This window comes from Strigops habroptila, chromosome 9 (assembly GCF_004027225.2).
Source record: "Strigops habroptila isolate Jane chromosome 9, bStrHab1.2.pri, whole genome shotgun sequence".
Classification (NCBI taxonomy): Eukaryota; Metazoa; Chordata; class Aves; order Psittaciformes; family Psittacidae; genus Strigops; species Strigops habroptila.
In genome coordinates, this window is record NC_044285.2 from 20352455 (window position 1) to 20379135 (window position 26681).

Consider the following 26681-nt stretch of genomic DNA (forward strand, 5'->3'; position numbering starts at 1 on the left):
GAACATGAGATGCTGAGAGCAAGGTGGTCCATGACCCCCCAAATCTGTGCTGGGATGCACAGGTGGGAAGCAGCATCCTTGTGGAAGCTCCTGCTGAAAGCTCTATCCTTCACTTCATCTTCAAAGGGAGGAATCAGCAGCAAGGCAGGATGGACGGACATCGCTCTTCATAGCCATCTCTTTGTCCCTGGTGCTGGGTGTGCTGGAGGCCAAGGGTGCCCCTTGGCTTGGATCCAGCTGAAGATGGCCATTTCTGTTGCATTAGCTTCACCACCATGGACAGGACTTTCCAAGGTGGGGTTTTGGGCAGTGCTGACTCAGAGTCCCACTCTCCAGTGCTGGTAATGGGTATTTTTGAGCATCTTTTATCAATCTGGCTTGGACCAAAGCTTCCTGGGCTGCTGGTACCCATCACAAAAGTGCCAAGCAGATGCGTATGGAAAAGAGCAAGGTATGGATGGAGCAGTGTACTGTCCACAGCCCATGTCTCAGCCGCTCATTTTATCTCCCACTGCAGCTTATTCAGGTCATCTGGCCAAAATCATTTGATATTTTCCATCTCCTTCACCAGATGCACGGTGTGTGTCCAGAGGTGAGGCCTCACCCGCTCCCGCATCGCCGGTCCAAGACAGATTTCCCAGGAGCAGCACCTCCACCTCCGTTTTACCACCTCCACAAATGCTGTCCTAATATCCTCGCTGAATTCCAGCTGGTTAACAGCAGAGGCAGAGCATGAGCTGGCATTAAGCTGCTATTAGAGGAAATCAGAGCCTGGGAGCGGAGGAGAAAGTGTCGTGGCTGTCGGGGACCCAGGTGGCCGCCTGGTTCCCGGCTGAGCTTTGGGAACAAACTGTTGCATGGAGAAGGTTCCTGCTGAAAACTTCCCCCCAGCCACAGGCTTACCCTGGAAAATGTCATTCCGATGTGGCTGTGCACCGAGGGATTGCACCCCAGCACTCCTGTCACTCCGGGGATCCACTGCTGGATCCCCATCTGTATAGTCTGTGGGAAGCAGAAGAGCCCCCAAAGCATCATCTCACGACGAGCTGCTCGCTGAAGGATGAGTCAGTTCAGGAACACGCCAAAAAGTGTGTTCAGCACTTTCGAACATACCCGGTAGGAGGCAATAAATAACACATCTGCGCACACGCCGCCTCGCCTCCTGCAGACCTGGGATTGCCACCTATCGTCGCGGTTCAGCTCTAGGACAAGAATCTCCCCTTGCTCCCATTGCTGCTAAACTAGGTGGATTTTCCCAGGCTGGATCCCTGCTTTGGGCCCATTCCCTCCCCTCATTGGGGAGCATTGCCCACACACGTGCACATCCAGGCCCATGTCTGTTATTTTCCTTCTCCTGCCCAAGCAAGCCCGGCAGGAAGGCCCCTTGCTCGGATGCTGCTGCTGCATTCCAGGTAGCACTGGTGTTTTTTTACGGATCCTGCAGAAATTGGCCCTAAGTATGACCCACAGAGTGTGGGGGGGGAGATTTCGCATTCAGAAGGGACCAGCCTTAACGAGCCTATTATACAGAGGGAGCGAAATGAGTGGGGAAACTGAGGCACAAACCTCCCCCCAAAGAAAGGGACCCCTCATCGCTTCCTCAGTTTCCCCGGCGCTGCCCCCGCTCCCTGCTCCGCACCGCGCAAAGGGGCTCCCGGCCCCTTTAAGCCCCCCCCGCCCGGCAGAGGCTCGGCCCCTTTCTCTGACACAGCAGCCGCCGGGACGAGCCGAACCGGGAGCCGCGGGGAGGCTGCGGCCGGGGCCGGGGGCCGGGCGCCCACCGCCGCTCCGCCCGCCCCCACCATGGCCCTGCCCGGGGCTCCGGGCGCCGCCCGCCCCGCTCCGCCCGCCGGAGTCATCGCTGCTGCTGCCGCCGGTCGGTCCCGGGGGCACCGCGAGCGGGGGGTGCGGGCAGCGGGGGCACGGGGGCATGCGGGGAGCGGAGATGGAGGCTGCGGGTACCAGCATCCTCCATCCCCGGGGATGCGGGTACCGGGGAGGAAGGATACGAGTAGCCGGGATGGAGGATGCAGGGAGCAGGGATGGAGATGCGAGCATGCCGGGACATCCCCCCCTCCTCCCTGTGCGCACCCCAGAGCTGGGGGTATGCGCCCACCCCACTCCGCCTCCACCTGTGCTTCCCCCTCACCCCCCCCGCGGGAATGGCGGGGGGGGCATTTGGGGGCAAGGTGGGTTTTCCCCCCTCCTCGGCCGAGGCGGGGTTGGGGCTTGAAGCCGGGAGGAGGATGGCGGTGGGAGGAAGCTGCCAGACCCCCCCCCCCTCAAAGCGGAGGGGTCCCCTGGGACGTGTTCCCCCGCTGCGGGCTGTCACCTCTGGTAACGTCTCACCCCTTCCAACAGCGACCTGAAGGAAAGTGGCCTCCGGACTCCTCTTGTGCCACGGAAAAGCCCTGAGGGAGGAGGAGGAGGGGGAGGAAGTAAGAAAAGGAGAAGGCATTAAAAAAAAGGACAAGGAAGAGCTTCGGCTGGAGCCAAGCGGGGTCTGGATAGTGACGGTAAGTTCCTGAGCTGCTCGTCTGTCTGTCTATCCATCCATCTGGCACAGCAAGACCCTGCTGTGCCCAGTCTCCAGGTCTCAAAATGGGGAAGGGGGACAAAAACAGGGGGTGACAGGGGCAGTGTCACCATCCTGCCCCTCTCCCTCAATTAGGGGGGACCGCTGTGGAGGTACCTGGGTGCTTCTCCTCATGCCAGGGCTGAGATCAAGGCAAAGCAGGAGTGGGCAGAGCCCCCCCAGCTTTCTGGCTCCGGAAGGGATGGCTCCCTCATGCTGTCTGTCTGTCTGTCTGTCTTTGCAGGAGGGGAGCCTGGGGTCCCCAGGACACCCGTGAGGACCTCACCACCACCACCCAGCGCTGGAGCTGGCGACCCCGGAAAGAGGGCCCGGCACAGGGAACAGCATCACTCCCTGGGGACACCCAGCCCTGCGTCCCCCTCCCCGGCATCAGAGAGCGGGCAAGGCGTGAGCTGCTGGATTTTAGCTTTCTGGGACATCCAAGAGACTCTTCCTCCTCCTCCTCTTCCTCCTGCTCACCTGACCAAGCAGCACTCACCTCCTCCGCTCGCCCCATGGCCACCCTGCATCTCCCCATGACCACCGGCTGAGCCCCCTTTGCAGCATTCCCAACTCCATATGCTGCATCCCGACCCTGCTCCCCGCTCCGAACCAGAGCCCCCCGACCTCGCAGGGAGGCGAGCGTGCGGCTGGGACTTCCTTGGAGGCAAGGGAACGTTAAGATGTTGAAAGCTCCCCAGCCGAGAGGGGCTGCACGGACGCCAGGCCACCCGGCTAGGGGGGAGCAGGATGGACAGAGCTGTTGGGGCCGGGAACCAAGGCTGGTAGGGAACGATGGACTCCCAGACCTGCCAGGACAGGCAGCCCAGTGACCACCCCAGCAGCAGCAGCAGCAATTGTAGCAGCAGCAAGAGCAATTGTGAAAGGGAAAGGATCCGGAGCCGGATGAAAATGGTGATCGGGCAACTAGAAGGCATCTTACAGGAGCTCAAGGAGGTGGCCAAGGAGCTCCGGGAGGTAGGAAAGCCCTACCTAAGGGTGCCATTGCATCCCTGCGCGGGTCACGGGAGCCCAAAACATGAGTGGTCTGTCCCTGTCCCCCTGCCTCCAGGGCCAGGCTAGAGTATCAGAGCCAGCTCAGCATCCACCAGCCCCAGGAGGGACCTGGGGGGCAGAGCCCGGCCACTGGGCAATAGAACATTCAAAAAGGGGGAGGAATAAACAGACCTGGTTGTAAAATTGCTCTTGACCTTGACACTAGGGTCTGCTTGGGGTCAGGGCCCGGCCAAGGCACCGGCCCTGCAGGTGCTGGTGGTGGGAGAAGCACCATGATGGTCACACCATGGGGCTGGGGCAGCCAGTGCTGTTGGCACCATGTCACAGTCAGCTCTGGTCTGCCTTGGGCGGGTTCCAGGCACCTTTCAAACAGGGAGGTGGATGGACAGGGAATGATGGGTCCCTCTGGCATTGCAGAGAGCACTGAAAACATGGCATCAGCCCTGGGTGCAATCAGAGGGGGGACCATGGGGCCAAAGCAGCTGCCTGTCCCACAGCCTGGCTGTCAGGGTTCATTGCTCTTGCAAAAACCATTCTATGATTCTATGTAAAAAATCATATATATACACATATATAAAGTGTGGTTGGAATTCCAGTGTGGAGGAATCTCGTATTTAACGTTTGGTGGGGAATTTAACATTTCTGTAGCTCAAGCAATTGGGCCACACATGTCCAAGGTGGAGGGGAAGGGGATGTGGATGGGGCAGGTAATTTAGGACCACTTGTAGGTGACGGGATGTGGTGGATGGAAAGCGTGCAGTACCCCTGAGCACAGCTCAGGGCTTGGTTTTGGAATAGGGCAGGTAGGTGTTTGAATCCTCTCCATGGCCTGAGCCAAGCATGGGGTTATACTCAGCACTGTGCCAAGCCTTCTCTCCCCCCAGGAAGGGCAAGAATTGGTGGAGGTTTTGCCATGGGGCCACCACAGAGCAGCCCTGCACAGGTGGGGGACATTTGGGTACCACCAAGAGAGCGCTGATGCAGGCAAACCAAAATCATCCTTGGTGCAGACACGGCCTTGGTCAGGGAGGTGACATCTTCTAGCCTGAAGCATCCCCTGGGATGCAGTGTCCTCCTTTGGGCTGGTTCTGCTTGGTCCAGGAGATTTTAGGGAGGCCGTTCCACTGCGAAAGCTAGCGGTGGGAATGTCAAATCCTACCGCACCAGCCCCTGGATCCCTGCAAGAGCTCGACCTGGCCATGGCACCCATAGAGATTTTCCTTTCTCTCATGGCTTTGTTGGTCCTTCCTGCAGCAGAAAGCAAACCTGGCCACCCATAGCACCTCCCCAGTTCCCACAACACTAATGGGGGAACCCAATACCCCTTCAACAAACCTCTGATGGATTAAGAAGAGTCATAATAGTAATAACTGGGAGGCAGAGCTATTTGCTGTTTAGCCCAAGCTCACGTCATGCTCCTCCAGGAGCTTAAAGAGGCCTTTAAAGTGAGGATGATGACAATTGGCCCTTCCATTGAGTCCACGGATTTAAGGCCAGGTGAGACCATATGAGCATCCCTCCTGCCAAGAATGCGGAGGGATAAGAAGGACCTGGATGAGACTTCGAAGTGCTTGGTGCTTCCCACCAAGCTTCAGGTGGCTCTGCAAGGTACAGCTCTTGGAGCCAGAAAGACCATCAGCATCCCTGCAGCATCTGTGGTAGGTTGCACCAGTGTGTCTCAGAGCAGAGAAAAGAAGGTGGCCAGAAGACACCCATCCTCCACCCCTCAGCCTGGGGAGACCCTGCACTTGTATGAGGGAGGGGACCCATGCCCTGTGAAATGGCTTCTCCAGAGGGCACTGGGAAGCTCTGAGGCCTGGGGATAACTTTTCCATAGAGCTGGCACATCCCTAGGCACCCAGGCTGCATCCCATAGCTGCCCTGGAAGAGCCCTGCACATTGTGGGACAACATGGGCAAGTCAGTGTAGAGCCAGCCATAAGGTCCCCACCATGAGGTGGGTCCTGAACTTAAACGCTTCTCAACAACTCCTACAAATACCCACATGGCAGCAATTACTTGAATTTATACAGAACAGCATAAAACTCAGCACAAGAGCAGGCTCTGGAGCTAAAACACACTGGTCCAACCAGGCTAAATGAGGCTCCAGTGACTATAAGGAAACAGAGGTCTGGTTCTCCCCAAGCCAAGCAGATGCTGGGTGTTGGAGGCTTTAGAAATGCAACTTTTTGTCCTCAGATCACTCAGAGCAAGCTCGATGGGAGCACATCATGTGGAACTCCCAAAGCCACCCAGAAAAGTCTGTAGTAGAGACCAGGCTGCGTAATAGTAAGCTCCAGGATGTTGGTGAGAGAGAAGTAGAACATAAGCCTCTGTGGCTGTCTACCTTGCACATAGTAATGCTTTTCCTTAGCTGGAGGTGAGGGACAGGACTTGGGAACAAGGACCCTGGGGACTGATGTCCCCGAGCTTAAGTGGGCTGATGGATGGGGGTGCCACATGGGGCTGCTCAGGGCCACCAAAGCCCTTCAGTGACCTGTGGCACTTGTGATATCGGTATATTCTCCAGTGGAGCCACCATGAGGGCTTCGAAAATATCCATCTCTGTATCCATCTCCTCTGCACTAGTGGGTTGGGGCACAGTGCTCGGTGCAGGCAGTGGTGGGCCCGATCCTGCTGCACCAGGCACACCCAGGGGACTGATAAACCTTCACTGGGTGAGGCTGGACCTGCTCCTTCCAGCTCCTCCTTGCAAGGTGATCTGGGTACCAGGACTTTACAGGTCTGGAAGAAGCAGCCAGGTTAAAACCACCTTGGCAAACATAACCCCCAAAGCCATCAAACCCCCTGTGTGGGCACAGGAGCTTTCACCCAGGGATGATTCCTGCTCCAAAAGCACTCACCAGCCCCAGACACGATTGAGGGATGCTCTGGAGGGGTGTTTCAGTGGGGGATCCCGCTCTGCTGGCCCATCCCTGGGAATACAACGTGGGACCATACCCTAGTTCAGGCTCCATCCCTGGCTCTCGGGAGCAGTTCCCACCTGAAGGCTGTCATTCCAGATGTCCATTAGCTCCAGGATGCTGTTTTACCAGCTTCCCACTCTCCCTCCCTCCCTCTTTCCCTTTTGTGTATATAATTATTCCCAGCACTCCACGGCAGGGCTGTATTATGTGTGGGGAAAATGATTATTAAAACCTTTGATTGAAATTGCACACTGGAAGTAGAAGTGAGGCAGGAGGCAGGCGGGGAAGGCGCTTCCGCTGAGCACTCACCACGCTGCCTGCCTTCCCACACGCCTCCTGCCAGCCCCAGCCTTTTCCCGCCAGAATAAGGGTGATGCCACAAGGAAGATGATACCCCAGGAGATCCCAGCCACCTCCGCTGCAAGGCTCAGCTCCTTCCCAACCTTAGGGGTTAGTGCTGGAGATGAGGAACCATCCATGGGATATATTCAGAGGTGGGAAGTAAACCCAATATCTGGGCATGTCTCCCTATGTGCAACCCCCCTAAAATCCTATGGGAACGGGGCCTATCAATCCTGCATCCCCTGTTATAGGGGCAGTGGGGTCCCAACGCAGCAAGGGGTCCCCTCCAAGCATGTGGCAGGAGGAAAATCCTCCCTGCAAGCCCTTATGATAATAAATACCTTAATAATGGTGTAATCAATAGGTTTGATTCGATGTGAACTTCCCTGAGCTGGGAATGCTTGGGAAAGTTCACAGTGAGAAGGCAGCTTATTATTCTAATAATAACACATTCCAGAGATCTGCGCAGTGATTTTGAACTGTTTAGCAGCTGATGATCCAGCAAATGATCCCGAGATCTGCAGCGTGCTCCTTTGTGAGCAGCAGCTCAGGGAGGAGAGGCCCCTGTAACCCAGCTTTGGTTTGTGAGCTCCAATTAATCTTTTATTCCTTATTAAATATTTACTCACCTTTGCCTGCACTGGGAAGTGGTTTGGGAGATGTGGGAAAGGCCCTGCTCCAGGAGTGTTTGGCTATGGGGTCATGTGGCTTTGGGGTGGCTCCTTTCCCCCATGGAGAGAGGAATTGAAGTCCAAGGTGATGCCTTTGGGGTGATCTGATGCTCTGGGAGGAGGGCTGGGGATTTGCTGCATGGTCTCATTGCACATCCCCTCAGTGTATCAGCTGGCAGCAAAGCACAGCGCAGGGCCAGGCGGGTCGGATATAGCCAGGGAAAGCAGCTGTGGAGCGTGGGAAAACGCTTTGGGCCCCAAAATATGCTGCTGCAGGTGTGCAGCGGGTGCTGGGGATGGATCCAGAGGCTGAGGGAGCATGGGAGGATGCTCATAAATCCCTGCTCCCCTCCCAGCCTGGCTGTGGACAAGATGCTTGGCTCTGGGTTGGGGGAACAGTTGCATTTGCAGGAGGGCAGCAGGGGGGACACACACACAGGTCCCCTCCTCACTAAAGCAAAGACATCCCAGGCAGCACCACCCATGTCCCCACCCTGGACCCCCCCTTCATCCAGCGGTACCTGCCCCGAGCGCCGATTCGCTTTGCCCATCCTCTTCAAAGGCTGTGCTGGGATGAAGGGGCCGTCAGATCGCGCCACTTTGATCCCAGCAGCTCCCAGCTCCCTCCCCAGCCTCGGGAATATGCATTACCAATTACCAACCATGAAGCCTTTGAAGTCCCCTCTCATCCTCCTGCCTCGTCCCTCACCTTTCCATCATCTTCTCGAGCTTCCAGGGGGTTTAGCTCCTTGGGAAGAAACAGCATGGCCAAAATGTGGAAGCTGGAGCCACCAAGCCCAGCTCACGGCCTCTGGGCTTGATTTGGAACCACTAACCAAAAATCCCATTCAAAACCAACAATGCTCCAGATGTTCAACGTCTGCCTTATCTGGGGAGGTGAACACGCAGTTTGGGGCACCCAGGCTTTTATCTGGAAAGCTTCTGGCTGCCAGCAATGTCCATGGGTGCCGACATGATCTGAGAGGCGAGGGGAGCACCCAGAACTCCCAGTTGGGCTGAATGGTGGGAGCTGCTTTTTGGGGTGGGGATGAACTGGTTGTAGTGCATCCTTGCTCCATGCTCATCCCTATGGGTTACCGCAGGGACATGGGCACATCCCTCTGCCTCACTCCATCCTCTGGCTGCTCAAAACATTTTGGGCAAGAGCTGAGCACCCTTGGCCACCCAGCACCTGCTTTCAGGGCACTTGGACACAACAGGATGAGGCCCCTTGGTGACGAGGGGTCAAGGGGACTTCTTTTTGCTCCCTCTTTTCCTGCTGCAAGGTACTCCTGGTTTGAGCAGGGATGCTCTGCTCTCACCAAAGAGGTGGCCCTTTGCAGCAAGGTGAAACCTAAAGGCAAGGGAGGATGGGGACACATCGCACCTCCAGCACATGCTGAGGACACCCCAACCATCTTCACCTGCTTGTACGGGGACAGAGTGACCCCAATTCACAGGCAAAAAGCACTACCCCACCACCCGATCCCAGGTGTGGTCCATCCATCCCTTCCTCCCTCCCCATCCCTCTCACCCTGGCTCTGACAGCAGCAATGGCCTCAGCCAGGAAAGCTTTGACAACCTGCCTCAGGAAGGAGAAAAGCCCAAATCCTACTTTACATTTAAATCCTCAGTGGGTACCAAGTGTCACATAGGTATTTAACACTCCCCCCCTCCAACCCGCACCACCATCACCCGTCTAAAATAGACATCGCTCCTAAAAATAGCCCCGAGTGAGCCACTGCTGATGTGACACTAATCCCCAAGTGCCACCACAAGGACCAGGATGGGGCTGTGCCTCCTCCTGGCACCGACTGGGCCCCAGTGGCAGCAGGTCCCTTTAATGAGGGTGAGGAAGGACCCCGGATGACAGGAACCCAAATGGAAGCCCACGAAGATGCTCACCCTGAACCCATCATTGTAACCACAAAGCTGCTGTGACAGCAGAGGTGATCTCATTTTAGCTGAGGGTTTCAGCACATCATTTGCTGCCTTATTAAAAAATAATAATAGCTGGGTGTTTCCCAAAGATAGCTCTTTTTCTCCCCTTTTTCCTAAGTCTTTCTTGTCACTGAGAAAGAATAGGTCACTTGTCTTTTTCCCTTGAGTTTCACCCTTTCTCCCCCAAAGAAAAGAGGAAAAAAAAGGAAAAAGATAATAAATCTGGAGGTGCACTGGGAGCAGAAGAAATCATCTCTTCTCATTTCCAGACTTTCTCACTGATGCTGGTGTGCATGCTCCTGGCTTACCCTCAGCACCCTTCAAAGCCAAAGCTTGAAGGACAGATGGGTCCCTGCCCAGCCTCCCTTGCATGGACAAGGAAGCAGGAAAATTAAGTCGGAGATCATGGGTGAAGAGCTTAGGTAAAGCCTGTTGCCTTCTGCTGCCTGGGATGAGAAGCACTCAGGCCATTATCCCCAGCACTACCTTCCATTTGGCACCCAAAGTCCCTCCAGGAGACAGGGACATGATGTAGGTCTAATCTCCACCCTGCGAGCAGGACCCAGGATGGGCTTCATGAGGTCCTTCAGGAGAGAAACAACCCATGGGGCCTGCACATGGGGCTGGGAAACAGCACAGCTCAGGAGAGGGCTTTTGGACCAGGGCTGAGCTTTATAAGGGCTCCTGGGCCATGGGCAGGGTGAGGTGGGAGTCCCAGGTGGGGCTCATCAGGAACGTTAAGGTTTCTTAGTGCCCATCCCCATGTGCTCAGGTCTGATGATGGGAGCACTCCCCTTGTTTCCAATCCACCCTTTTTTCCCTGCAAAGATGGGGTTTGGCATCTTTTATCACAGCAATCTCCAGTCCTTCCACCTTCAGTTCCTGGTGACCCCAGCTGGTCCCATCTCAGAACAGGTCTCCCCATTCCCAAGTCTCCCCAATCCATGTTCGCAGCAGGCAGCAAATGTGCACATCCAGCCCCTTCACCCTCGCCCAACCTGCATTGGACGCCTGTGCCCCTTGGGGTTGTGCCCCAATGGAGATGACAGCACTGTGTCCTCCAGAGATGTTCATTTAGGTTGTCACATAGTTTGGTGGCCACAGAAATGATCCTGGCGCAGCCAGAGCCTGAACTTGTCCCATGCAGCTGATTTAAAAGAGAGGGGGCTGCGTGCCCATGGCTGAGTACCCCCAGAAGCAGCTGAGGGGTTGGTGTGCCCCATCCTTGGTGCCATCTCCTCGGGAGCATGGCAGAGCAGGAGCTGCATGGGCAGGATTGTGGACCCAGGGAAATTTGGACCTTGGATATGAGAATTCTATGAAAATTAGGTCAGCAGAATGTAAGGGAGCCACTTTGGCTCCTGCAACATCTCCCCAGGCTGCTGGTTCCAGATGCCCAGACATGTTAAATTACACTTAACTCTGCCCACACGTCCTCATCCACCACGAGGGCTTTGTGAGGAGCCTGCCCTGCCAAGCCATGGCTTATGGTGTTGACCCAAACCTCCAGCAAAGGGCTGCAGAGACCAAGGGCAACTAGTGACAGCAGCTTTGGGGTGCCCACCCTTGGCTACACAACATGAGGATGGGATTGGGGTGTCTGAGTCCAAGGACTCGGTTTCCCCCAGGAAAAGTGCTCAGAAAAAATGGAGTTATGGGATAACAGCTGCATAAAAATCACAGAATCATGGAATGGTTTGGGTTGAAGGGGCCTTAAAGCTCATCCAGTTCCAACCTCCTGCCACGGGCAGGGGCACCTTCCACTAGAGCAGGTTGCTCCAAGCCCCTGTGTCCAACCTGGCCTTGAACACTGCCAGGGATGGGGCAGCCACAGCTTCTCTGGGAAAAGTCTGTGCCAGCACCTCAGCACCCTCACAGGGAAGAGCTTCTGCCTGAGAGCTCATCTCAATCTCCCCTGTTTCAGTTTAAACCCATCACTCCTTGTCCTATCACTACAGCCACTGATGCAGAGTCCCTCTCCAGCACCGCTATAGCCCCCTTCAGACACTGGCAGCTGGTCTGAGGTCTCCACGCAGCTTCTCTTCTCCAGGCTGAACAGCCCCAGAAGGATGGAGAGATGTGCCATGATTAATTATTCTTGGTGGATGAGGAGGTCAAACACCTATCGACAAACCGTGGGACTGGTGGAGATGTAGCAGAGCTTTTCAGTGGCATGAGGAGAAGGAAAGGAAACGTGTCTGGCAACATAATGTCTTCCCTCCCTTGCTTTGTGAAATCTGTGGCTGATTTCCACCAGGAAAGGACATGAGGAAGGGCAGCAGAAGGAAAAAGATGGGGAGGGAAAGGCAGTAATGAAAAATAACCAGGAAAGATACTTGTGCATGGAGAAACCACCTGGGAAAAGCCAGGCAAAGGGGTTTGCTCCCAAACATTCTGTGTGTGGGATGGGAGGCTGGGGAGCAGCGGGAGGGACACGGGGCCAGGGTGCCCATGCTGGAGGAGGTGGGGAGCACATAGCGCATCCACTGGGTGTACAAACAGGTCTGAGGAGTCTGGAGGGGTTCCCGTGATCCCCCCTCCTCGTCTGCTGCTGCCCACCTCCTGCTTGGCAGCGCTGGGACAGGCCAGGCCCTCTGCCAGCTCCTGCAGCAAGCCAAGAATACCCCCTTCCAGTGCTGCCGAGCTGGATGCGCACGTCGTGCTCTGCCTCCCGCACACAACCAAACCACACACCCTCCGCACGCGGGTACACACACAGCAACACCCAGAAATACCACAGAGAAACAGCCCCCACAGCAGCGAGGGTTCGGCTGGGATTGGGTTCCCTGGGCAGGATTAGTGCGGTGCTTGGTGGTGGGCAGCACTTGAGCTGGATGGGATTAAAGGCTTGAAGGTGAGTGAGGAGCCTCTTACATCCAAAACCTTGGCAAGGTCATTAGATCATAGAATCATAGACTGGTTTGGGTTGGAAGGGACAAAGCTCATCCAGCCAAGCCTCCCTGCAATGAGCGGGGACATCTTCAACTAGATCAGGTTTCCCAGAACCACATCCAGCCTGGCCTTGAGTGTCTCCAGGGATGGGACACCCACCACCTCTCTGGACAACTTGTTCCAGTATTTTACCACCTTCATACTATGCTGCATGGTCCACAGAAGGAAGGAGGTCCTTCCTCCTTCCCTACCCCTTCCAGCCCTGCCCATGGCTCACACATCACCTAGGACATGTCATCTATTATTTTTAGTGTTTTAAGGATTTGTTTTGCTCATGCCCCACATGGAGTCCGTCTCCTGCAGCATGGCAGTGCCATGAGACCATCCCCAAACCACCACAGGTCTTTCTATACTCCACATTGCAAAAGATGGAGGACTGGGAACCAACGCCATCAGCATCCCAGCCAGGGCAGGGGGTGACAGTGCTTTCCCTGCAGTCCCACACTTTCCCATGTGTTTGTCCCATGACTCTGGGATGTTTTCCACCCCCAACCCAGTTTCCCCACCCAGACAGCTGCATTTTCCAGGGGGAGGAGTTGGCAGTTGCTGGTGGCTTCTCATGGTCAAGTGCGAGGGATTGAAGAACACATGTGAGTGGGGATTTGGGGGTGGCACTCATGGTCCAAGGGGACAAGGCAGACCCCAGGGCCACCCTGGGGAAGATCCATCCTGCTGCACCGGGTGCCATGGGGCTGTGCCACTGGCTGGGGTTTGGTCCCTGCTGAGGGGCTCCCAGGGTGGCTCTACTTGGGTTGAGACCTCTCAACTCATCACACCAGTGGTGCCAGGGGAAATGGCAGAGATTTTGGGATGTGGTACTATTACAGAGCACAAACAGGAGGGTCCTGTTCAGGGGCTCCTGTCTGCCCGACTGTCCGTCCATCTGTCCACAGGTGGTGAGCCAGATCGACCGGCTGACATCCGACTTCGAGTTCGAGCTGGAGCCGGATGACTGGACAACGGCGACGGCCAGCAGCACCTCCAGCAGCGAGAAGGGGGGGTGTGCCTTCGAGCTGGGACCCCTTGATTTCACCGCCTCCGACATCCTCTCCGATAGCTGGGAATTCTGCTCCTTCCTGGATACTTCCACCCCCTCTGACCCCGGCGACGGCCCAGAGGCCCCAAGGCCACAGCCACAGCCCCCGCCAGCTCGCCAGCCCGATTATCGGCTGATGAATGGGGGGCTCCCCATCACCAATGGCCCCCGGGGCGGGGGGACCCCGGATTCATCCAGCGAGGAAGCCTTTGGCTCAACGGCCGTCCAGAAGATCTCCCATCACCGGCCATCCGGCACACGGGAAAGGGTCCGGTTCAGTGACAAGGTGCTTTACCATGCGCTGTGCTGCGATGATGACCGGGACGGTGACAGCACAGCATCCCCAGGGGATGATGGCCCTGAAGAGCCCGGCCGGAGGGCGTTGGTGGGGCCACCCTCCAAGCATCCTTCCACTGGTGGTGGTGGTGGTGGTGGCGGTGGTCCCCCGGCACGGCGGGTGATGAGGAACAGCAGCACGCAGACCGTAGCCGATAAAAGCACCCAGACGGTGCTGCCTTATATCCCGGCCAAGCAGAAAATCAAGAACAAAAACTGATGCCGGCTCTGCCGCATGGATTTGGGGAGGGTGGGGGGATGGGGGGATCCCTGGGGAGGGACACGAAAAGCAAGGAAGATATATATATAAATATATATTTAAATAAATCGATACTACTAATAAAAATCAACATGAAAAGGTGGCAAAGAAGACAAATGTCCCAACTACCTACCCGTCATTTTTTAAGGCTCAGGGAATTTTAAACTGCTTTTTTTTTTTTTGTGGACAGAAGCTTCAGATCAATAAACCATCCACCATGGAGAAATAACAACAACATATATATATTATATGTATATATGTACCAAAAAGGGAAGCCTCTATGAAGGGGAAAGCCAATGCACCTGAGGCTGTGGCTGGGGGATGGATGGGGAGGTGCGGATGCAGGAGCTGGGGGGTGGCTGGACCAGGGAGGAAAAATGCCGCTTCCTGGGATATTTTATCCCTGTTTGGCGTAAGAAGAGCCAGTGCAATCTGCTTTGTCATAGTCAATGTCTGAATGGAGTGGGGATGTCACCAGGGACATCACCTCCACAGCCAGGATGTGACCCAAGAGGGATGGAGAGGGGCTTGTGGAGAGCTAAGCCACAGCAGTGATGAGGAATTGGGGTGAGGACACCCTCACACACACAGTTTCCATCTTTATTCCAGGTCCAGGGGAAATATTAGTGACCTCCAAGTTTTGCAACCATCTTAAATGATGGGGGAGATGTCTCCAGCTTTGCTTTAGGTACCCACTTCTGTTTTTGCCCTGATCTGGAGAAGAGAAAAGCTAGATTTGCTATGAAGGAATCTGGACTTCCAAATCCACCCTCGGCATTTTTTCAGCTTCCAGGTTTTGTTGAAGCTTTCAGCATCCAAAGGCATCCATGCAGCACCTTGTCCTAGAGCCAAACCCCTTGTGTCCTCCCCATCAGCTCTTCCTCTTGCAGAGATGCATTTGTACCACCAGCCCTTGAGCATCCCTCGCACAATGGTGATTTTCTAAGCCTGGCAGCAAAAACCCACCACCTTGAGTCCTCATTTTTAGTCCAGGTCAGACATGCTCCGTTTCAAGCATTTTCTCAGTGTCACCCCAGAGCCAGGACCCACTCTACCACTCAGCATCACTACCATGAGCAAGGGATGCTCATGTGAAACGCCCATCAAAGAGGAAGCGGCAGTGACCAAATCACTCTCAATTCAACCCAAATCATAGAGGAATAAAAGCCTTTCACCCAAATGATGTTGAATTACTTTTTTAGGACCCAAGGGACGTGGCATCACTTGGAGGATCAGTGTACATTCCCACCATGTGCAGAGCCTGGAGGATTTGATGCCTTTGGTCCAGGGAACATCCATTTGGATCCCCACCAGGACATCCTAAGCTGGGACAAAGCCAGGAGGAGGAAGAGCCCTACAGAGGGGACTGTGAGGGGAAGATGCCAATGCTGATGCTAATGCATCAGGTTCTTCCACGTATCTCCCCATGCCCAGGGTTGGGACCCCAAGGGGAGCATCAGCCGCTCTTTTTTCACACCGAGGGATGGGATAGCCCCATCCCGCATCCCAGAGAGGGACAGCCAGGCTCACCTAGTACCAGCACAGGGAGATGTGGGGACAACTTCGCCCCACTCCCTCCATTACTCTGCATGTCAACAGCTGGTTACTTATTTATTTTAAGAGCTTTTTCCAGCCTAGCCCCAATGTAAAAGCATGATTAATAGATGTAGCTTTGTTCTTTAATAACTCCTCCTAAAGGATGCCAGGAAGAACACGAGGCAAAAAAACAGAGCAGCTGAGATGTTCATCAACTGATTCGGATGTGGGGGAACCCACATCCCCTGCAGCCCAGGAATGAGCCAAAGGGGAAACTGAGGCACGGCCTGGGGACGCAAAGCTGCTCACCCTGGGGCCAGGGATTTAAAATCGATTGCTGCAGCCAGGGCTGTGTGGACAAGAGTAATAGCTTCTTCCCCCCACGTTTCTATTAGGAATGAATTTACAGCCATGAAAGCTTTATTTCGTGCTCTCTGATAAATCCGAGTGATGGCAGCCATAAGCGCTGTATTAACCTTCTAGGCCGAGGGATGAGAAACCTCCATAAACCAGGGGTAAGCAGAAATGAGGGCAATTCCTCTGCTCCCTTTGCTCAGAGTAAGGGGTAATAAAAGCCACCACTGACATATAGAGAACCAGAGGTGATGTCCTTGCTTCTCCTCTGCACACCCAGACGGGTTTTGTTATTACTACATAGCAGGAAAAGCTGCTGGTTTGGGGTTTTTTAGGGTAAAAATGAAGAAGATGGGAATTTTTATCAACACGGATATGGAGGAACCATTCAAACTAGAAAAAAATTGCTTTGTTACATCAGTAACAAAGTTATGAATGATGCTATTAATTGCACCACCAACCTAATCATTATTAATGATGTTGAATGAATGGACTTCGTACTTGCAGGGATAAGATGCAGCTCATCGGGGTTGGTCCATGGCCACAAGGAGGGTGATGGGGGGGTGGAATGGAGCTTGACTGAGAAAGGACCTCATCTTTCTGTTTGTTATTGTCATTCTATGTGAACAAGTATTATACATCAACATTATATATTAACAAACTAACAAGCCTTTCCCCCCAGCATCCCAGCAATGTCCCTGTCGTCCAGCCCCAACCCTTTCCCGGACCCCAAAACTTGTTCAGGAACCCCCAAAACAGCAACCAGAGAGTCACTGGAACCAGCAAAGGAAGGGGCAAAGGGCTCATGTTTCCTGCAAGAAGCAATAAAGAAACCATCAGCAAAACAAATGAGGACACAGGCTGCTGGTGATCCAGAACTATGGCTACCTCTGCCATGCATCCTGCTGGTGTTTGGCCAGGAAGGATGCTCAGCAGCTGCTCTGGCCGGAGCCAGGTTTTGATGGGGTTTAAAGCAGGATTTCAGCTTCACGTTGGAATCCTCCAGCTCTGACCCTACCCATGGCTCCTGTTCGAGTTGACCTGAATTACGATTAGCTCTGCTGGGGTTGGTGCTTTGAAGAAACTCCTCTGAGCTCACCCAATCCCTCCGGCTCATGAAATCCAGCTGGGAAGTTTCCCCCTAGAAGAAGCTGTCTCGCTACATCTTGCTTCAGTGAGGGATGAAAATAGATCCTGGGTGCCTGGAGACTTCACTTCTGAGCTCGCTGACATGAAAGGCAGCCATCAAAGTGGATAACAGGATATTTTCCAGCCTAAGGAAGAGCTCCGGATCAGGGTCAGGCTTTGGAAAGGCAAATTCTGACGGGGATGGGATGCACTCAGGACCCCAAACAGCACCCATGGGTTGCTATGCTCACCCCAGCCCCCTGGAAACCCAAAGTCAAGCTGTCCCTCTACGTCGATGCATCTCTTTTGCTCAGATCTATGATGATTCGTTCTCAGAGCACTGTGGAAACCTCTCCCCCTGCAGAGATGGGCTTTTTTTCACATAACCCTGGCTCAGACCAGGCTACAACCAGTCCCCTTGTAGCTCATCAGCTGGTAAAAGCATCCCTGGATTTTAGCTGCACCGCTTGGGGCTGGGTGCTCACTGTGGTTGGAAAACAAATGCTTTGTTTTTGAAGAGAGAGGCTATTCCTATGCCTCTGCTAATGTGCAGCATCATGTCTTGTTTGTTCCTTGCTGTTCCACAGCTGAATTGCCGCAAGTGGTGTACCAGTGCTTCAGATGCTGCTGCTGCTTTGTAGCTGCAAGAGGAGCGCTCCTTCACCCTCTCAGGGAGTTAAACCCATTTTGTGCCTTGTGAGTGGACCGTGAAGGTTCTTCCCCCCTCATCTTCACCCCTCCAGCCAGAGTGTTCTGCTCCATGGGGAGAAAAGGAGCACCCCCCCGGAAACTACAGTCCCCATGGGCCAGTGCAGCTCGATTCTGCTCTGCAGTGCAGTGAGCTGGGGTCACATCCCCCCTACTTCTCCTTATCTCCAGCCTCAGAGCCAGATAACTGGCTGCCAGCAGTTATCTCCTCACAAGAAAGAGCTGCATGGGAAGGAGGCAAGGAGCCCTGCACCGCGCAGAGCAGACCCACACTGCCCATAGCACCCCAAAGCTGTGCCCCTGCTGAGCACAAACCCAGCCCTCACTCCCTGGGGTGTGATCGCAGCATCCTGCATCCCATCATCTCATCCCCAGCCCAGAGCATCCCTGTTGGAGGAGAAAGGTGGGTTCAGGAGCACCCCTGAGCCATGGATCAGCCGCTTCATGACTCAGCACTGGGTTATGGATTCACCCCAATGCAGTTTGGCACTAAACCCACCCCCCCCAGAGCAGCTCCCCTGCTCACGCTCCTCTCCGGGCTCCACCAGCTGAGCCCTCCTGGCAGCCATGGGATGGAGATGGCCCATGTCTGGCTGAGCCTGGCCAGACATGGGCCTGACACAGGTGCTCATGGCCATGGCATCCTCATTAATCCCTCTTTGCTCCCGGCACTTGCCAGCCTCTAATTACAGTGTTTGCTGGAGGCCTCCGTGCCACAGGACAGCTGCCAGTTGTGCCATGGCAGCTCCCCATGCTCGTGGATGGAGCAGTTAAGCTCCAACCTTCTTTGGGGCTGATAGCCCAAGGATGGAGCAGTGTTGGTTGGGCACTGCCTCCCCCAGTATAAGAAGGACATGGAGCTGTTGGAGAAAGTCCAGAGGAGGCCACGGGCATGAGTAGGGGCTGGAGCAGCTCCCATATGAAGACAGGCTGAGAACATTGGGGCTGTTCAGCCTGGATAAGAGAAGCTGCGTGGAGACCTCAGAGCAGCTGCCAGTGTCTGAAGGGGGCTACAAGGATGCTGGAGAGGGACTCCAGGGACTCCAGGGGACTGGAGCAAGAGGACAAGGGGGAATGGCTTTAACTTGCCAGAGGGGAGACTGAGATGAGCCCTTAGGCAGAAGCTCTTCCCTATGAGGGTGCTGAGGCGCTGGCACAGGGTGCCCAGAGAAGCTGTGGCTGCCCCATCCCTGGCAGTGTTCAAGGCCAGGTTGGACACAGGGGCTTGGGCGACATGGTCTAGTGAAAGGTGTCCCTGCCCGTGGCAGGGGGTTGGAGCTGGATGAGCTTTAAGGTCTCTTCTAACACAAACCATTCTGTCTATGACACCTGAAAAAAAGCTCCTGCTGTGCCAGGAAAAGGAAAGAGAAGGAGGAGGAGCTGGGATGGATACCCAGCAGTGGGGCAGGAGCCATCATCCCACCCCAGCAACCGGGATGAGGGACTGCTGGTGTCAGCGGGTGAGGATGAGGCAAGTCCAAGGCAAGGTAGGAATGGGTCAATGTGCATGCCTGGAGAGCAGCATCCCTGGAGAGCAGCATCCCTGCAGCACAGCTCAAGCAGGGACCCATAACTCCAGGCTGAGCTTAAATGGGCTCGTGGGGCCAGGGACAGGGTGGGGGTCCCAGGTGAGGCTGCCCAGGCCAAATAATGCCCCCAGGGTGGTGGGAGGCCAGACTCGAGGTGGGGGTCTCTGCCTGACAAGCTGAGCTAAGCTGACCTGAGCTGGCAGCTCCATCACCTCCAGCCCAGCAAAACCGGTTTCTCCAGTGGCTCGACCCTTCGGTACCTGGATACAGCCCTTGCTGTAATGGGAAACACGTATTTATTGCTCACATTACCTCGCACTACGAACAGCACTTTCCGCGTGATGAGTGAGTGCTCTCCCACCACTGGGTGGCAGTGGGCACACATGCACACGCATGGGCAAGCATGGACACGCACACGTGTGCCCCACGCAGGGGCTGCTCCATCCTCATCACCCCTTCAGAGCCCTGTGCCAAGCACTGGTGCCGTGGTGGCCCCATGCCACATCACCTCCATGTGTGGCTGTTGTCACCACCCCACGTTTCAGCCCCAGTGAGGACCAGGCAGCTTCAGCCTGGCCACATCCTGCTTTCCCCCCAGCATCCCCCCAAAATTCAGCCAGAGAGAGCAAACTTGAGACCAAAAGCGCTTCTTACCTCCATAGCCTGAAGGCAGCAGCAATGTGGGCCTTGCCTTGACCCTGGGACAAGGGGTGCTTGGTCAGAGCACCCCCTAAAAGAGCACCAGGTCCCTCAGATCCATCAGGTCCAGCAGAGCTTGCTGCAGTACAGCCACACCGGAGGAGCCCTGGAGGTACTTGTAAGACAAGGGATGACATGCTTGATGAAACTTCTTAATTAGAAGTCTCTAAAGCAGAAAGCACCGGGGCTCCCCCCGCAGAACAATGTCAGACAAAACATTCATCACCAAATAAATAATTAAAACCTTGAGGATCTTAGAATGGGAAATAAATAGAAGAGGAAACCCCAAAGGCATCGGCACCAGCCCATGGGAAGTAGCTTTGCTACTGGGGTGGGTGATGTCCTGACCTCAGTGGGGAGCTACACGGTGTCCACAGAGCCACCTGAGCCAGGTGGGACCCAGCCTGTTTGTTGAAAGCCTGTGCCCAAAATCCCAGGAGGTATCAGGATGAGGTTTGGGACTCTAAAACCTCATATCTGGAGCTCTGAGATTACATCCCCATTGCAGCTTTATGTTAAAACGTGTCTTTTCTTAACTATGGGCTCAAATGATGGATTAAAACCAATTATTTCCTCACTGGCTCATGCAGTGCCCTGGGACATCATCCACAGTCATCTTTGGGATGCTGGATGATGCCCAGATCTTGGGGTCTGGCAGGAAAACCTTAGGAAACAAGCTTGGGAGAAAACAACTAAAACAAAAGGCTTGAAAAAAGCAAGCTCTCCTTCCCCTCTCAGCCAGAGCAGAGATGAGTACTTAGTGTTAGCAACACAGAGCTTAAATTATGCATTATGGAGCCATTTGCATCAAAGAACAGCATTGAGCAGAGCTGGTCCTGGTCTTCCCAGCTCCCTGGCCACACAGAAGGGATGGCAGGAAGGCTTCTTGGGACCGTGCATCCCCCATCCCAGCATCAGCCTTGGCCAAAGTGTCTGGTGCAAGTTTACAAAGGGAAGAAGATGAAAAAAGAGGTACAAGAGGCTGCAGAGTGATGCTTCCTCCTGCATGGCCATCAAAGCCACTTGGTTACCAGTCTTCAGGTACAAATGTCACCCGTGCTCTGCTTTCTTCTTCACCTTTCCTACAATTTGCTTATAGAAAAGCAAAGTCAGGGCTGGCTGCAAAGGTGGGATGGAGCTGCTTCTCTCCCTCTGCCCATGAGCCAACAGCTAGTGATGGGTTTAACTCAATAACCATAGTTTTAGCTCCTAGTTTTCCTCACTGGCAGGCTGCAATGCAGCAGGGAAATGGGGTGTTTCATGCCAACCCCATGGCCCTTGGATGTGGCCACCAAGAGATGATGCTGAAATGCCCAGAGAAGCTGTGGCTGCCCCATCCCTGGCAGTGTTCAAGGCCAGGTTGGACACAGGGGCTTGGAGCAACCTGCTCTAGTAGAAGGTGTCCCTGCCCGTGGCAGGGGGTTGGAACTGGATGAGCTTTAAGGTCCCTTCCAACACAAACCGGTCTGTGACACCTGAAGAAAAGCTCCTGCTGTACCAGGAAAAGGAAAGAAGGATAAGGAGCTTCTTACCCAGAAGCTGACAGGCACCCATAAAGCCTCAGTGGTGGGCAGCATCCCTGACTTTCCTCCTCCTCCCAGCCCTTCCACAGCACATCACCTGGGTACAGAACTTGCTGGGAAGGAAGGACTCCACCAAACCCTGATTTATTACATTAATACTTGCTGGTAATGAAGCCAGCACTTCAAGTTCCAATCAAATTAGGGAAGCTCTAATGAACAAGAAGTGGTGCATTAATCCGTTAGCAGGGAATTACGCTGAATTATCCCCCCAAATACAGCACAGCTTCCATTTACCGGCGCTGTTTTCAAATTGCTTCTGTTGCTTCATCTTCATTTACACCCCAGCACGTTTCTTCTGGCAGAAGAAACCCGAAAAGTGAATTAACTCCAGTTCCTTGGGGAAATGCTTTTGTCTCTCAGATGGGAATAAATATCCATAAGAGATACCAGAAGTTTTCCTTCTCGGCTTCTTCTGCACAGGGAAAATAGGTATTACAACAAACAAGTGCTCAGGAAACACCATTGCAAAGGTCACCGCCTGTTAAAGCTCCACCAGCAGCATCCCAAGGCTTAGAATAACGTCCTGCTTTGCTGATGATCAGAGAAAGGGAAAAAGGAGGGAAAAAGAGTGTAGCAATTCCCTTGGACACATTCAGGCAGGGCATTAATAATGCATATCCTTGGGAAATGAGCCCTGATGCTCAGCTGCCAGTTTGTACATGCTTAATGCGTACATTTGGGCAGCAAAGTTTAATGACCTTTCTACTATCTGTTTGCAGAGGGCTGAGAAAGGACACAACTCGTGTCATGTCCCTTGCTTGACATGACTCAGGAAATAAATCCCTTTGCATCCAAACACATCCCATCTGGGCTGGCACATGAGCCAGCCCCATGTAACATCAGCAATAGGAAAGCCCCTCTTCGAGGACCCCTCTCCTCAAACCTCTTCAAGAAGAAACAAATAAAATTTTTGAAACCAGAAGGTATTTTTCCAGCTTCTTTTCAGTACAGGGAATATCTATTTCTAAGGCGCTTCCCATGCATCCGCAGGACCTCAGGAGCAGGCTGAAGCCCCCAACTGGGGTCTAAGCACAGCCAAAAGGGCAGGGTGAGATGCAGAAGACACAGGGAGAAGAAATAGGATCCTTGCAACTTCACAGAGCTTATTCTCATGAGTAAAATGAGAGGGGAAAGGAGCCCTTTGGACCACAGGGCACATGTGCCTCGGCCTCCTCTTTAATCAACCAGATCCGCACTAAGATACATGCAGCATTTAAGGCAAGAGGCTTAAATGCTTTCTTGGCTTGGGAAAAATAAATGTAGAAGGCAATAAATAAGGCTGGGAAGGCCTTGGGCTGAGCTGATGAACCTCCTTGTGGCTGCAGGGCTCCAGAAACCAGGTTTGCTTTGTATTGAATTGCTCAGGGACAACATGGGAGGCTCCTTCCTTTCCATACTGGAAAGGAAACCCCTCAAGTACCACCCTGGCTGCAGTGACCTGGAGGTTTCCATTAGAGTTGGAAGTTTTGGTTGCCTTTTCTTATTTTAAGGCTACCGTGCAGACCAGGAACCCTTTGTGGAAAGGTCCCTTCTGCTGTAGGAAGCATGGCACAGCCATGAAGGGGATATTCCCATAGATAAACTGAACCATACAAGCAACCAGGTTGGAAAAGGTCTTTAAAATCATCAAGTCCAACCTGTATCTCCAGCCTGCTCTCAGTGCCACAGCCCTGTAAAAGCTTGTGCACCACTCCCAAGCACCCAGACCAGTCCCAGGCTGCTGCCATCTCCTTGATGTCAACCCCACGGGGATGTGACCAGTCACCCACCAAGGCACATAAAACAGGGCCTCCAAATCCACCCAGGCTCCCTCCAGGCTTGCAAGAGCAAGTTGCTACAAGCCCCGGCTCACTTGATGAAATCTTCCATTAATTATTTTACCCTGTCTTTAATGATTCTTGCTGTCTAACAACAGATGGGCCATGCCCAGGGAGGGGCAGGGCAGAGAAGCTCCTGCTGTGCAGGAAGCACTGATGCTCGCACCACTTCCACAGGATACCACAAAGCTGCAAAAAAAATACCAAGCATCTTCCTTTTCCCCTGAAATTCCTGTAAAAATCATTTTACTGGTTTTCCTAGGTGGTAAATTATTTTTCTTTTAATTAATTGCCTTGAACGCCACTTGGAGCCTGTCACCACCATCTCCATGTAACAGGGCACAGCAAGCTGGAGCCACATGCGAATAGCCACGCTGTATCCTTGTTCACATTATTAATTCCCTGCAAATTGATTGTTCTTCCAGCATCTTCCAGCTTCCTAATTAAGTCTGTTCTCATGAGTGTGAGGGAAATGAATGCTAATAAAGCCCAGAAGCAGAGTTATGGGAGAGCGGTTGGTTGGATTCAGAACAGGCGAGTTGGGCATCCCCCCCAGCACGTTTCCCCTCTTCACCGAGCAAGCAATTGCACAGGGCTGTGTTAAACCAGGCAGGAAAAAAAAAGGACCAGCAACATTGCCTAGTACAGCTCCAGCAAGAGGTCTCAGTGCCTCTGGGGACTTTACAGGTTCAAACTAAACAGGGGAAGTTCAGGTTAGATATAAGGAAGAAGTTCTTCCCTGTGAGGGTGCTGAGGCGCTGGCACAGGGTGCACAGAGAAGCTGTGGCTGCCCCATCCCTGGCAGTGTTCAAGGCCAGGTTGGACACAGGGGCTTGGAGCAACCTGCTCTAGTGGAAGGTGGCCCTGCCTGTGGCAGGGGGTTGGAACTGGATGATCTTAAGGTCTTTTCCAACCCAATACATTCTATGATTCTATGACAGTGGAGCAGCATCTGGCACTGCCCAACCCTTAAGAGCATCCAGTGGCAAATTCCTGCCTGGTCCCTTAGTTGAATAAACACTCCGTTATCCTCCATGAGGCACCTTTTGCCTGTCTCCTTAATCCATCTACAGCAACCCCAGCTTTCGGAGCCGTAACTCAGAGACCCAGCCACATCCCCTCCCCCTTTCCTAGCTTGGGTGCTGAAGCCCTTAGAGGAGACATGGTTTACTGTGAGGTGCCCCTGTCTGTGGCAGAGGGATTGGAGTTGGATGATCTTAAGGTTCTTTCCAATGCAAACCATTCTATGATTCAAAGAGGACCATACATGTGGGACTGCCCACAGATGATGACCCAGAGGACACAGCAGTGACCCCATGTCCTCAAGAAGGACACCACCACCCCTTTTGGGTGACCATACACTCAGTGCATGGCCCTCTGTCAAGGTGAAAATTAAGAAGAAAGGGGGTTTTAATCTTTTGTAGCTCCTTCAGGAAGGAGCTTGTGCATAAAACATGAAAGCTGACAGCCTGAGCTGGGATGGTTTCAGCCACAAAGCCTTCCATGGCTGCCTCCTTTTCCCACCCGCTCATTTCAGCTCAGCTGCTGAATTCATTGAGAACAGGAGCAGGAGCCTTTTGCCCCAGGCACTCCATGGCTGGGCTTTCAAGCCAAGCTTGCCTGGGGAGGGGGGTCCTGCTCCTCCCTCCGCCAAGCCCCCAGAGCTGGTTTCTCAGGGTTAGGGAAGCACCATTGCAGAGCTGGAGCTGGGCTTGGGCTTTCTCAGACCACACTGCGAGGAGAATCAGCATCACTAGACTGCAGCCTAATGGCTTGAGGAATGCAGACCAAGAGCTGCATGGCCAAAGAGCCGTTTCCAGCCTTCAGCTGCAGCTAATGCCTTTAACAGCAGCAGTTGTCAGAAAGCAAAAGAAAAGGACCAAACATGCTGCTGGCATTGCTCTGAGTCAGTCTCACTGCTTTGCTCATTTACTCCTAGGGCTAAGAGAAGGTTCCGCAGCTCAGAAAGGCTGTGGTAAGCATCAGGTCCTTCACTTTTCCCAGCATATAGGAAGCAGGGACATGAGGCCGTTCAGACCTGAAGGATGGAGGGGAAATCAAGAGGCTTGGGAAGTTCTCCCTGCAGAGCACACAAGGGTTACTAGCACCAGCCAAGGGACATTCCTGCTTCTGGCTCCAGAAATATGAGAGATATTAGTGTTCCCCAAGCTCCTGAGAGGCAGAACTGGTGTTCATCTCACCACATTAGAGCTGAGACACTCTGAGCTCACACCCAACTTGAATCCCACAAGGCAGAAGACACCTCAAGCCTTCAGCAGCCTAAGCCAAGAGGTAAGCTTATGCATAGATAAGCCTATGCTGCATAGGAGGGAAAGCCACAGAGCAAGAAGAGCAATCCAACATAGTTTCAAGGCCTGTATTGTGCCTATTGACTCAATTTAAGTGTGATGAGGACTCCTGTGCCCTATAGCAGAGCAGGAGAGTCCCCAAGGCTGCTGCAAGGAGAGGTGATTATAATCGAGACTGTGGGCTTCCCCCACCCCTTCATATTTACAATAGAGACCTGTTTTGAGTGGATGGACCAACAGCTTCCCATATTTGTCCCCTTTCTCTTAATTACTAAGTTCCACCTCCCCATCCAGCCATTGCTCCCCGCTGTCCATACAGCTGAGGCCACACCAGCTAGAAGCAACACCCATCTTCTGCCCTTCTCCAACTCCAACACCAAGTCTCTCCCAGCAGCAGAAGCCATACTCAGTATCCACAAAAACCCCAGTTAAAGCTGCTGTTGTGTCCTTCAAGAGGACAGGGCCTCCTCACCCGGACTGCAACAAGTCACACCAACAGAGGTGCTGTTCTCACATCCTCCACTACCACCCCTATGAAGGCAGAGCAAAAGGGACTTCCAGAGTCAGGAATCCACTCAGCATCTGGTAGCAGCACCAATTCTTCCCCTTACTACCTGTAAATAGGAGCCATACCTTGTCTGCAGGCAGTATTTAGGAATCCTCATTGCCTGCACCACATTGTGTGCCAAGGGTAGAACATAGAGAGAGCCTCAACAGCAGCGCTGGGCATTTGGGAAGCCCTCCTGCAGAGAGGCAGCCTCCATCTCCAAGCACTGCTGTTTGAGTGATGCTTTCAGGTGGTGACAGCTCTCCATGTATCTGTCCCACCACTGGTTCATTGGTGGCTTCCCAAGAGCTTGCAGCCACCCAAAGATGCTCCTTACCTGCAGGATGTGCATGAGAACAACCCCGACTCCCAGCCAAGGCTGACTGATGTCCCTCCTCCCCACTGAGGACACAAGG

At 53.8% G+C, this 26681-nt stretch overlaps 1 protein-coding gene across 1 annotated transcript; it reads left to right on the top strand.

Annotated features, from left to right (window-relative positions):
- Positions 1-1842: 1842 nt before the first annotated feature.
- On the top strand, positions 1843-14289 carry INSYN1 (inhibitory synaptic factor 1). The gene is made up of 4 exons (XM_030498467.1): positions 1843-1876; positions 2362-2516; positions 2820-3553; positions 13318-14289. Exons 3-4 carry the CDS (start codon positions 3371-3373, stop codon positions 14014-14016), a joined length of 882 nt encoding a protein of 293 aa, XP_030354327.1. The 5' UTR covers positions 1843-1876; positions 2362-2516; positions 2820-3370; the 3' UTR covers positions 14017-14289.
- The last annotated feature ends 12392 nt before the right edge of the window (positions 14290-26681 follow it).

Coding starts and splice junctions, on each gene's coding strand:
- INSYN1 (XM_030498467.1), top strand. CDS start 3,371: ATGGACTCCCAGACCTGCCAGGACAGGCAGCCCAGTGACCACCCCAGC. Junction 3,554..13,317: donor TGGCCAAGGAGCTCCGGGAG/GTAGGAAAGCCC, acceptor ATCTGTCCACAG/GTGGTGAGCCAGATCGACCG.